General features: G+C 39.3%; 2 protein-coding genes across 5 annotated transcripts in view; one reads left to right on the top strand and one right to left on the bottom strand.

Moving 5' to 3' along the window:
* il16 (interleukin 16) overlaps window positions 1–3,421 on the top strand; it is a 41,861-nt gene extending 38,440 nt beyond the window's left edge. For all 4 annotated transcript variants that reach the window (XM_053425899.1, XM_053425975.1, XM_053425970.1 and 1 more), the window contains one exon: window positions 225–3,421. In XM_053425899.1, coding sequence (XP_053281874.1) covers window positions 225–397 — 173 coding nt within the window. In that variant the 3' untranslated portion in view covers window positions 398–3,421. The remainder of the gene's footprint in view (window positions 1–224) is intronic.
* A 74-nt stretch (window positions 3,422–3,495) lies between these two features.
* Window positions 3,496–12,090, bottom strand: stard5 (StAR-related lipid transfer (START) domain containing 5). Its single transcript, XM_053425988.1, has 6 exons — window positions 11,557–12,090; window positions 9,864–9,913; window positions 9,501–9,633; window positions 9,089–9,206; window positions 6,709–6,802; window positions 3,496–6,579 (listed from the first exon to the last, which is right to left on the bottom strand). The coding sequence occupies exons 1-6, from the start codon at window positions 11,644–11,646 to the stop codon at window positions 6,429–6,431; spliced, it is 636 nt and encodes a 211-aa protein (XP_053281963.1). The 5' UTR covers window positions 11,647–12,090; the 3' UTR covers window positions 3,496–6,428.
* Window positions 12,091–12,224: the final 134 nt, after the last annotated feature.

Genomic DNA, 12,224 nt, shown 5'->3' with positions numbered 1-12,224 from the left:
CAACTAGAGTCTTAAAAGAGGAAAGGACATGATTCATGTTTGGTGTCAGCTCAAACTATAAATGTACCTGTATTTAGTACAGTTTCTGGAGAAAACAAACTTGTGTTTAGCCAGAGAAACTAATTTGAAAAATAAAGCAGCTCTGAAATTTAGACAACATATTGAGATTATTTATAGTAAGATTGTGAAAAAAGCTAAAAAGGCTGTGTGTATGTGTGTGTCAGGTGGAGCTGCGGAGCAGAGCAGTCTGCAGTGTGGAGATGAAATGCTGCAGGTGCAGGGAGGCAGTCTGCAGGACATGACAAGGTTTGAGGCCTGGAACATGATCAAGGCTTTACCCGAGGGACCAATCACATTGGTCATCAGGAGGCGAGAGCAACAGGGAGCGACAGAATGAGACACACTGTGGCTGCTGGGAGCTGCTCGAAAAGGAAAAAGAAAACATCGGAACTTGGGACACACCAATGTTGGCCTTCTAACAAACTCCTAGAAATCAGGTATAAATGTGGTCCACCTTTTATTTTTGTGTTAAGAGTTTTACTTTTTACCTTCAGTAGACAATCACTTGATGATAGCTCAGAGCCTGGCCAGTGTCATGCTCGCAAGTAAATAAAGGAGGTGCACAACATAATGACTTACTGCATGAAATCCGAACAGCTCATTTAGATCAGACCGCCACTGTTAATATTAGGTCTCACTGTGCTAGGCTACACTGTGGTGAATGTGTAGCTTCTTGCTTGATGGCACTCTATGTTGGCCAGTATAGTATTTCTGAAACAACATCCAATGTTGCATCACAACTGTACAAAAACTGCACTGTCAGGACTAAGTTAATAGATGTGATGATAACACACAATATCAATATGAAGGAATCCCTTTACAGATCCAAACACAGCTGGTAGCCTGTAGTCCACTCTTGGGATGCTCGTAAGTGACAACACCCAAGTGAACACAACAAACGTCAGCTTCAGTTCCTACTGCTGCAGCAACGTGACACTGTGTAATTGAAAGATTAGATTTCCCCTTCAACAGTTGTCCTATCATTACACATAAACATGATTGAGGCTATTGATGTTATGTCCTGCATCGTGTAAACAAGTTAAATCATTCCAGAGCACAACACTTTGTATTATTGATTCAAAAGTCATGATTTATCTTTACGCCTAAAATGAAGCAGAGTAAAAGGCTGTTTATTTACTCATGTTCACAAGATGGTGACAACTTTTTTCTTAAAATACAGTATGATACATTAGATCAGCCAAAAGTATGACAAGGAGGTGACGGTATCTGATCGGTCCATCACAGTATAAATTAACAAGCTACCAATCAGGCCTCACCAGCCGCCTCTGTCATCTGCTTCATAGTTCTGTCTGATTAGGAGATAACTACAGGAGACAGTCTGTGCTGCTGTTGTACTGATGAAAATGGACATGCCATTCATTAGGTTTCATCCTTATTGTTGTCTTTAATTAAAGAAAGAACAAATATGTCGTCACATATATTAAGAGAATCGTACAGAGTAAATGTCTCTTTTTTTCCTGCAGCGGTACTGTATGTAGGGGAGAGCGGGGTAATGTGAGTAAAATGTACACATTTCCCATTAATTCAGGATGTTTTCTAGCAATGGAAATGATCAGAATGTCTTCAGGACAAAGGCAGTGAAAATATGATTGTTTTTTAAAAAGTGGTCTTGTGTCCCACTTTACCCCAGCTTAGGGGTAAAGTGAGACAGACCAGAGAAATCAAGGGGGTAAAGTGATCCACTTACTTTTTCCACTTTAAAACTACCATAACAACACATGTTGTAATAGTTAAAATCCTGACAGCTAGATTGACAACCACACATTCCAAAACTAATATCGGACTAGTAACAGAATCATGGGGATTGGTCAATTAAGCACATTTATGATTATTATGATTCATGTGATCTCTTGCGCACCCTAGCTTACCTGCACATTGTTTCTCTGTCCAATTGGCAGGGACAGGAATATTGTTTTTCTCTGCGTATGCCAGTTCACGGCACTTAACTGGAGCAAGGCCATGGAACTGGTCAGCTAGTTGTTTCAAGTGTTTGGCAAGCTCCTCCTCCATCTCATCTGTGAATATTCTCTTTACCTCAGCTACTGAACCCCAGGCTACTGATTTTACTTTCCCCTTTCTCTTTTTTCTTTAGGAATCTTTTTAAGGATTGTCTTGTCAATATTTCTATCCCTTCCAGCTTTTCTTAAAGACTTCTTTCCTTGCATGACCTCAGCGGCTGCACTTTCCATCTCTGCGAGGGGTGTTTGGCCCCAGGTTGTCTTCCTGGTGTATAGTTTCTTGGCATTATGGCTTTTCTACAATGTTTATGACATTAAAAAATAAAACATATGTAATGTAATATTACACAAAATTATGTTTAAGACTAAACTTAACTTGTGCTTCATGTCTCACTTTACCCCACAGCATTTGTCCCACTTTACCCCACAGCCGACATTTTAGAAAAAACATCTCTTAGCAATTCAGGCTAATCTTCAGCTAGCATCAATCACATGTTTTTTTATGTTGGAAGTTCATCAACATGTATACGTTTTTCTACCTGAATCAATTTGTTGTGACACAACAGTTGATTAAGTTCAAAGCAAGAAAATTTACTTTTACATGCAAAAAAACATTTTTTTGTGAAAAAACATACTTTCCACAGCACCTGCACCAACTTCTCCTTCAAGGCAAGGGGGGAATGTGAGGGGCTTGAAAACATAATGGTCAAATGACCACAAATGTGTTCCATTGCTTAGATACAGGGGGTGTCTCACATTACCCAATGTCTCACATTACCCCGCTCTCCCCTATGATGAAGCTCTGTGGAGCTGTTTTTTGATTCAGTACCTCAGTTTGACAGCCATTTACAAAATGATGAGTCAGACCAAACTCAGCTGGAAAGTTTCAGTTGTGTGTATGTGTTCAGTCCTCAGTGCTCATTGAAGCACAGGGAAAAATGATTTGAATTGACTCAATCTTTGTTCATTGAATGTATTTATGATCCACAATAAAGAAAAAGTGCACAATATTCACACTGATGCTGTGAGCAAGTGGTCAATGGGTTGAGAGTGCAGAGCAAGGACTTTGACAAATGTCAATTTTTTGTTTCTTTACTCAGAGGAAAGTATTCATGGCAATGGTAAAAACTATTTTTCTGTAAAATGTTAGTGTTGTGCATGCAACATTTCTCCATGCTTAAGATTACCCCATTGTTCAGTCAGGATTGATACACAAACATGAGGCCTTAATGTGTACGTATGCAAGCCATAAGAAAAAAAATATCGCAATTTACAAAGGGGATATTTATAGATGAGTCATATCTGCGATAACAAATTAAAAATAACTTGTATTCACTTCACAACGTTTCCTTTTCTGTTTGTATATTAAATGGTTTCCCAAGTGTATGACTCATCATCAACTTCTTCTGGTATACATTTCACAAAAATAAGACAAACAGGAATGGACCACAGATGCTTCTTTTGATCAGATTTTAATGCTGGTGAAATACAAAATTAAATGGGTAGAGAACAGTACAAGGTGAACAGCTGCATGTTAAAACAATGAGTAGTAGGCTCATGTGACATGGTAGACTAATGTCTGCACTGGAAAACTTTGGATTGGTGTCTGAATCTCAAGTACTAAACATAGAGCTTACTCTGTATATCAGTCTAATACTTTAAATATGGCTAACTGCCATAGTGTACATGTTATAAGTCCAAAAATGTCAGTATGGAGACAAAGCAAGTTCATCACCAAAGTCAACAAATGTTAATCAAAACTGAATCATATATACATAATCATCATAACTTGCTCATCCAAAAAGTTAGAGATCTGCACATCACTTCTCTTAAGCTGAGATGTCCACCCAACTCCATTAGAATATTGGGATTCCATGCAGAGGAATGTCATTTAATTTCATTAAGAAGACAGATTGATCAAATACAGATCACATGGTAGAGATTTGGTCATGATGTCACAGGTTCTCATTTCCCTTCCCTTTGTATTCTTCATGTATCTGTTTCTTCGAGTTCAGCATCCACCTCCATGGGGCAATGTGAAGTTTAAATAAAACCCTGCTGGCTCATTTTAAACAATATACACATGAAAATGCCTTTAGATCCACATGCAAGCCACATCTTAAGCACATATGATTTGTAAATGGAAATGAGGTCTTTCATTATGATTACTGGCTACAAGGCAAGGTAAAAAGACAATATAGGTGATCAGGTAAAGAAGAAAACACTTTTTTAAGGAATTTTGATATAAACCAACAATAACTAAGCATTGTACAAATCACTCCCCCCCGACTCTGATGCTCATCTTCACCCTCTGACAAACTCATTTCAGACCAAGGCATTTCTTATTGCTGATCGTGTTGAGGCAATCAATTTAATCCCCAAGTTATCATTCAGGAACCAATAAGGGGGGGGGGGGGGGGGAGGATAACGCGCACACAGCATCTTTTAAATCACAACGTTTTCAGCATTTTCTCATTTCCTCTACCCCAGTGAGCTTCAGTGATGAAGATTAAAATGATACAGTACAGGTTATTTTTCCAAATACCTTAAAAGTACTCTGGCAGTTGTGGAAAAACTTTCAGTTTGCATTTAATATTTGTGTAAATATTAAAATGTCAGGTAGCACTTTTATGATAGCAACTTAAATTCTAAGATAATAAATATAGACATGTTTTTAAACTTTTGATTCAAGTGTTGAGTGTAAGCTATGATGTTTGTGTGCAGGTATGTCTTTCCCCGTCTAACCTGAAAATGTGCCTTTATTTTATAAGACCACATGACATAGATAAAGCCAATGGTTATTATTATTATTGTCTTGATTGTGCACGTGTCATACGCCTTTAGTAAAAATGAAAGAATGATCAGACATGCCCTGAGCTGGACAAGGGGAAAACAACACTCCATGATAATGCCCACTTCAAGTTCATTTCCCATTTCTATTTAACCACACAGAAGCCTCATTAACTGCAATGTCTAGACAGAGAGGTAGGATTATGACAAAACTATTCCCTGGAAAAAGGTTACTACAGATTCTACAACATATCTCATCTTGTGGATCACCGTGTGTTTTTATCCAAAAACATACAAAATGCCGTCTTGTGTTATGTGATACAGTGAGGTAACATTAATTTGTAGGTTAACTCTATAATAAGGTTCAGTGTATGTGTCGTCATTTGGGATCAGCATTCAAAATAATAGGATTTTAATGTGGGGATTGAATGTGCTTTGAAAGATATTCATTTGAAAGTACAAAATCACAATAGAAGAGTTGTTTCACTCTATTTTACCATTGGTTGAACTCCCTACAGACACACTTAAATTAAAAGTATAAAACTATTTAAAAACTCTTATCTTCTTAAACCGTGTGTGCATTTTAGTGTCTTTCACACCAATGTCTCCTTTACACGATCCCTAGTAAAGCTCTCTAGTTTTATACGGTTGCTCTTGTAAAGAGTCTTGACCCTTGTCGCTCATAATTCCGCATTAGAAATGTTTCATCTTAAGAACAATGCTGAAGTGAACCATCTCTTTCTTTTACAGCATCACCTACTGAAAATCATCGTATTACACACATTGTCACGTTAACAGTCTTATCTCGCAGCATCTTCAAATGTGTGACTTTAACAGAAAAAGCATCTGTGAATCATGTGTTGACAACCTTTGTCGTTGTGAGTTTTGAGAAGCTGGCTGAATGAAACTAAAAGTGCATGACAACTGAATGTGGTGAAAAAGAAAGCGAAATGGACAACAGAAACCAATGCCATGAAAAAGGGGCAACTCATTTCTGCTTAGTAGAGCCACATTTAAAAAGAGGTATTCCCAATCAAAACATCCAGCCACTTACACCATATCTCCTGTGCTTCAGTGTAGCTCATTAAAAAGGCAGATGGCTTCTGCAGTAGGTGAGTGGAGATGAGCAAAACTATAACAATTCAAGTACACAAACAACTATATGAGGTATGAGGCAGTACTGCAATCTGATACCCGCATAGGGTAAATAAGGTACATGCAACATGCATTTTTACTGCACCTTTAGAACATGTACCAACACAATTTTACAAACTATTTTCATTCTGTAAAATAGGTCAAAGTAAATTCATCCCACAGCTAGGAATAAAGGGAATCGGTGTTTTTTTCAAATGGAAGCCCTCATCAATTTAGCCATTTTTCAGTGTAAACTGCTTTCAAAATATGGTTTGACTGTTGAAGATTTAGAGGATTGCTCCTGCAGTAACAGGAATATACATGAAGGGCGGGTTATATCGATTGGGTTCAGTGGTCTGAGTGTTCTGACTGCTGTAGAGTTTGGAAGGTTTAAACTGGAATGGACATTTGGCCTGACCAGTCGGGAGGCCTCAAGTTTGAAGGTAGATCTCTGAACGTGTCATGTCAAAGGTCCTTGAGGGATTTCACAGCCTTGGCCAGGTTGCTGTAGAACTCGGACATGCTGGAGGGGAAGAACGAGTCAACCACAGAGCGAGGGAGGAGGCCACCAAGGTCGGTCTGGAAGAAGCTGAAAACCTGGGTTTTGTTGGGCTCTCTGGAGACAGAGTGGAAAAAACACACAAAGAGAAAATATGAGAAAAAAGAGAAGCACAAGTAGCACAGTGAGCTCTCCAGACTCACACTGTACTTGTTTAATGTGTGTGTGTGTGGTAAGTGTACGCACCCTGAGATTGGGATACAGATGCAACCACAAGAATGGTTGAATCCTCTCACAAAGCCAGACTGGGGAGCACAGCTCTGGTGAGTCACATTGGTGGCTGTTGAAAAAACACACATTACAATTAAATAAAACTGTTTGCCTCCTGGGAAACACTAATTTGCTTTATCACTGAGTTAGGTGAGACGATTGATATCAATGTCATGTGTGTCAGTATAAAAGTACAGCTGCTCTCTCCTACAAGACAGTTATTGGCTGACAGGTGGGAATACAGTCCACTGGGACAAGAAACACAGATTACCTAACAGCACTTTACCACCAAGAGTGAACTGTGACGATTGTTTACAGCAGAGCTTTGAGCATTCATCTTTGGAGGCTCTTTTGAATCAGTTTGGGTCACCTATGACTTTGTTCCCAACTTGTCTGAAAAAGGCAGTACTTCCATCTCCTGTAAGTGGCTAAATAATAAAGTTTGCTGCTTGAGTTAGTGGTGAGCTAGTGGTTAGTCATCCTTTATGGGAAAAACATATTCATATATCATTACTCAAAAATAATTAAAATACAGCACAGACATTTGTTTTCACCTTATTGGTAGTGCAGCCTTGTTCAGGCTGCCCTGTTATGTTAATAGGACTAATTCATGCATTATTAAGTGTTACATTTTAAGGTTTGGACTGCAAATAATAATCACTTATTGGTCTATAATTGTTTCCTTTAAGGGATAGTTCGCCCAAAAATATAAAGTCACTCATTATCTACTCATCACAATGCCGATGGAGGGTTGGGTGTGTGCTTGTGTCCACAAAGCAATTTAGGAGTTTCAGCAGTAAACAGTGTCGGCTACCTGAAGTAGCGAAGCTAGCGGTCTAAGTCCTATGATGGTGTGCCTGAGGGTCCGTTAATTCATCTCGTATAAAGATATCAGAGGACATTTAGGCTTAAAACAGGGTATAAATTGCGCCGTTTTGAGTAGAATATGAATGTCGGGGCTTGCGGACACTTAGAGCAGTTAGGATGCATGTTATGTTTTCTCTGTTCTTTTATTACATCTGAAGAAGAGCTATTATTGACTTCAATTGTATTGGATTCGGCTGCAACACTGTTACCCATGAAAGTCCTGAAGTGTTTTGTGGACTCAAACACTTCCCCCACAACATCGGCATAGTGTTGAGTAGATAATGAGTGAATTTAAATTTTTCTGTGAACTATCCCTTTAATGTGACCCTAAAATATCAGAGGTTGACATAAGTGGTTCCAGATGCTTTAAAACCATATTATTCAGCATGTATGTCCCCAAACACAATTTATCCTCAGTGAATGTTCCCCATCTCAATATCTATTGCTCTCTTATGATATGAATTAGAGTTTCCATTTTGGTATTATTTGGATTTATTTAACTCCATCTTGATTTTTTTAATCTTTATAGAAAAAAAAGGATAATAGGAAATGTTATCATTGGCAGTGGAACAAATGGCTAGACTTGCAGATGTTAGTACAAGGTTTTAATAAACCAGATTGTCCTTTGAAATTAGTCTTTAACCTGTAGTATCAGGTTTGCAGTCTACCAATAAAACCAAAATTTAGTTGCAACTCTGCCCTTTATGACACTTGCAGCAAACTGTGACAACTAGGGCACTATGCTATGCTTATTATAAAAAAAAAAAAAATTTAACCGGTAAAAGCAAGGCATTAAGTCAAATTGTAACAGAGCACAAGGTCTCACATCAACATCCAGAAAAAGCACGTACACCACTTCTCACACAAACGTTGGGATTTATAAAAACAAACTTGAAGCGAGAATGGGCTTCAACGCTAACTCTGACCCTTGTTACAATCATTTTGGAGACGGGAAAGTGACGATGAAGACGTGAGGTGGGGAACTGAAGCAGATTATTGATCCACTTCATCATTAACGTTTCCAGGTGGACTATGATTTATAAAGTGGACATTACCTTCAGGTGTGCATGCGCATGGTTTTATAAATCAGATTTAGTATGTGTAAGCCATTTTCGGCTTTTGTCTGCACGTACACTTTTAGTATGAATCCAAAAAATTGTTCTATAAATGAGGCCCCAGAACACTGCACGAGTTTGTGACATAATGGTGGAACATGATACTGCTCATTGTTTAAACCAGTATTTACCTGTTCAAATGGTGGTTGTTACTATCTTTAAGGTAATCTCTGACCTTTAGTCCTCCAAACAGAAGGCCCATGGTTCAAAGCCCAAAACAACTTTTCGACATCTAGTGTACCCTCAGTAAACAGTAAATTGCATCAAAATCACTGAAGGTAAAGAGAGTTCCGTTCCTGCCGTGTGACATGAATCTTAGAAAGTAGAAAAACAAAGCAAGCAAGTACAGTAGACAAGAATGGGTCATTACGCACCATTTGATGAAATGGTGCCATCTTCGTATTGCTTGATTAAAATAACATCTACAAAGTCTCGTGGAGCTATGATACCCATAGCTGCTGAGGGCGTGACTGTTCTGCAGATGGAGGTGTCCTGTGCAAGAGTGGGAGACAAGGGAATGTACTTAGAGTCTGAGCCAAACAAACCAAAAGCAAAAATGGATATCACCTCAGGTATCAGGTAATGTATGAGTTTAAAGTACAGAAGACCACTCATGATGTAACTTATTCAATTGAGGTACTCAGTACAGGTGTTGCCATATGAAGCCACCAATATGTTAAGGTCACCTAGTGAATCTGTGATGCATGGAATGAGAGTAGGTTTAACTGATTCAGAATGGTAGTAACATAACATCTTTTTCATCAGAAATGAGATGAGGCAACTCACCTCTGAGATTTGTTCCAGAAGCTCAAACTTTTTGACATTGTTGTCCCATTTAACTCGGCGCCCATTGGGCACTGGCTTCAGGCACTCCCACACCTTCTCCAGGGTGCCGCTGACAACCCCCTCCCCCTTATAACTGACATGGAGGTCAGACGACAGGACACAGTCAGGAAAGCAGATTGTTAAGGCATGACTCTGCTATAAATTAGATTTATACTTTCTTAGACAGGCTAAAGACTTAACCCCTTCAAACAGATAAACAGTCCCCACAACTTATTCATGAAAAAAAAGTATATTAATGAAGAAAATCAAAGTTTCGTTATACTGCCATATACTGATGAGAAAGATAAAGTTGAGATTACTCACACATTCCCAGGGAACTCTGATGAGGGGCGCCAAGACACCACCACGTCATTCTGCCAAATAAAACAGTGCATGGTCAGTGTGACATGTGACGTAACATTTGCCTTTGTATGGTGAACAACATTGGTACATGATGTTTCCTCTGATAAGCTGCAGATCTCAAAACAGCCACATAAACTAATACAGTATGTGATTTTAACCTCTTACTTCAGAGCTAGTGTGCCAGTCTCAGCTGATGCAACATGTTGCCAATTAAATGTGTTCATTCAGAGTCAGTGTTGGGGTCGAGCTGAAAGAGTTCTGTCAAGACATGACATGAGGACATATTGATCTCTGAATATTTGGAATGACAAGCTTTACACTCTGTGACCACTTTTTTAGGAACACCAAACTAAAATTGTGTAGTTCTCCCATGTGCTCTGGTTTCCACCTGATGCTAGAAACTGTCTCTGAGAATCTACTCCATGTTGACATGTCCACAACACATTCATTCATTCATGTTCATGAAACCACTTTGAGACGTTGACCTTGTGACATGGAGCATTATCCGGCTGGAAGTGTCCATTAGAAGCTGGTAAACTGTGGCTATAAAGGGATAAAAATGTTAAGCAACAATACTCAGATAAACTGTGACATTTAAACCATATTCACCATCATCATCACACAACCAGCAACACTATGCACTGTTGACAAAAGGCAGGTTGTCTCTATGGATCCATGCTTTTGACTTCAGATTATGACTCTAAATCCAATAAGCGTTTGTCAATCTTCAGTGTTGTTTGTATCACTGCAGCCTCACTTTCTGAAACCTGATGTGTTCTCTTCTGTTGTAAAACCATCAAGGTTCATCATGTCGTTCATCCTGAGATGCTTCTCTGCTGACCAGTTTTTTAAGAGACATTATCTGAGTTACTGTATCCTTTCTGTCACCTCAACCCAATCTGACCGTTCTCCTCTTAAATTTTCTCATCCACATTATAAACATCGCAATGCTGCCATGTGACTGGCGGTGTAAAGGTGGTCTGTGAGAGCCTTTTCAAACGTTGGAATCAATAGTCAAGACATCTGAATCAGTTAACTAAGGTAAATGGTCTGTATTTATATTGAGCTTTTCTATAGTCTTGATGACCACTCAAAGCTGAGAATAGTTCAGATGTTAAAGTTCTATTAAAACAATGATATGACAGAGTAATAACACTCTGATCCTAAATCTATATCATTATCATTAAATATTTTAGACAAAGTAGACCCTCACTCGCTGGCATCACTGACTGACAGTCAAGGGCCAAGAAAGTTGACTGTGTCATCAAATACAAAAACTGTAGACTTAGTGGAAGATGTATTTTATGCTTTTATCTGTTTTACTCGCCCCTAAATGTGAGTGTATATGAGTGAACATCTGCTTACTCCAATAGTAGTCTTGTTTAAAAAGTTTCCATTTTGAAGTCCTTCACAATCTATTTAACGAATTGATTGAATTAAACATGCAATTTGCTTGGTGTGATCGGTGGAGCTGGATACATTCAGTAACGACTCAGTTTGGCAGCAGCCTGTAACGTCATGTTGGCTGCCCGTGTAACATCATAACACGCCATCCTCACGGCAGCTTCCTATTGGCTCACGGTGCCACAGGACACCATGTATCAAGCAAGTGGATTTAAATGGTTCACATCTGACAATAGCAGCGAACACTTACAGATTTCTTACAGACTTTCCACCCGGACTCATCCTTCTTGTAGCTCATCAAGCAGTCAGCCGCCGTCTTCGCCTTATCTTTATAATCCATGGTAGTGGGTGAAAGTTGACGTCGCTAACTCGCTTCGGCCGACTAGCGGGCGTTAAAGCGGCCAAACGATCGGTCGTAACACGGGCGGTTGTTCCTCAGTTGAGATGAAGCCCTCGGTCGCTGAGCTGTGCCTCAGGTCCAGGTCAGACAGTAGAGCCCGGTCAGGTTAGCGAGGATCGCCGCTACACGGCTCGCGTAAGCCAAGAATCAATGAATGAGATTCGCTATGTAAACACGCATCGTTGAAAGACGAGCAGCTAGCGACGTAAATGTACGTGAATAAAAACACAACTCTACCGACAGTTCTAAATCGGCTACCCTGAGACTACGTGTAAACCCCGGTGTGCAAATCCATAAAACCCAAAGTATCTGGAAGAATTCCCTGAAATCTGAGAATCCCGAGTCGCCAAATCATCTAGAAATTATGCACTTCCGGTTACTACTTTCAAAACAAGAGGAGTATTCAAAATCCCATGCGTCCTTTGAAACGTATCATGCACCTGTGTGACCATTCTCCTATATTTCCAATAGTACACGGGGATTTAAGCAGATATTTTGCAAAGAACCTGAGCAAACCG

The sequence above is a fragment of the Pleuronectes platessa genome, chromosome 1 (genome assembly GCF_947347685.1).
Source record: "Pleuronectes platessa chromosome 1, fPlePla1.1, whole genome shotgun sequence".
NCBI classification, from domain to species: Eukaryota; Metazoa; Chordata; class Actinopteri; order Pleuronectiformes; family Pleuronectidae; genus Pleuronectes; species Pleuronectes platessa.
The sequence above is the reverse complement of the archived record's forward strand: the minus strand, read 5'-3'. Positions and strand labels throughout refer to the sequence as shown.

Coding starts and splice junctions, on each gene's coding strand:
- stard5 (XM_053425988.1), bottom strand. CDS start 11,646: ATGGATTATAAAGATAAGGCGAAGACGGCGGCTGACTGCTTGATGAGC. Junction 9,207..9,500: donor TTCTGGAACAAATCTCAGAG/GTGAGTTGCCTC, acceptor ACTCTTGCACAG/GACACCTCCATCTGCAGAAC. Junction 6,580..6,708: donor ATCTGTATCCCAATCTCAGG/GTGCGTACACTT, acceptor CTCTGTCTCCAG/AGAGCCCAACAAAACCCAGG.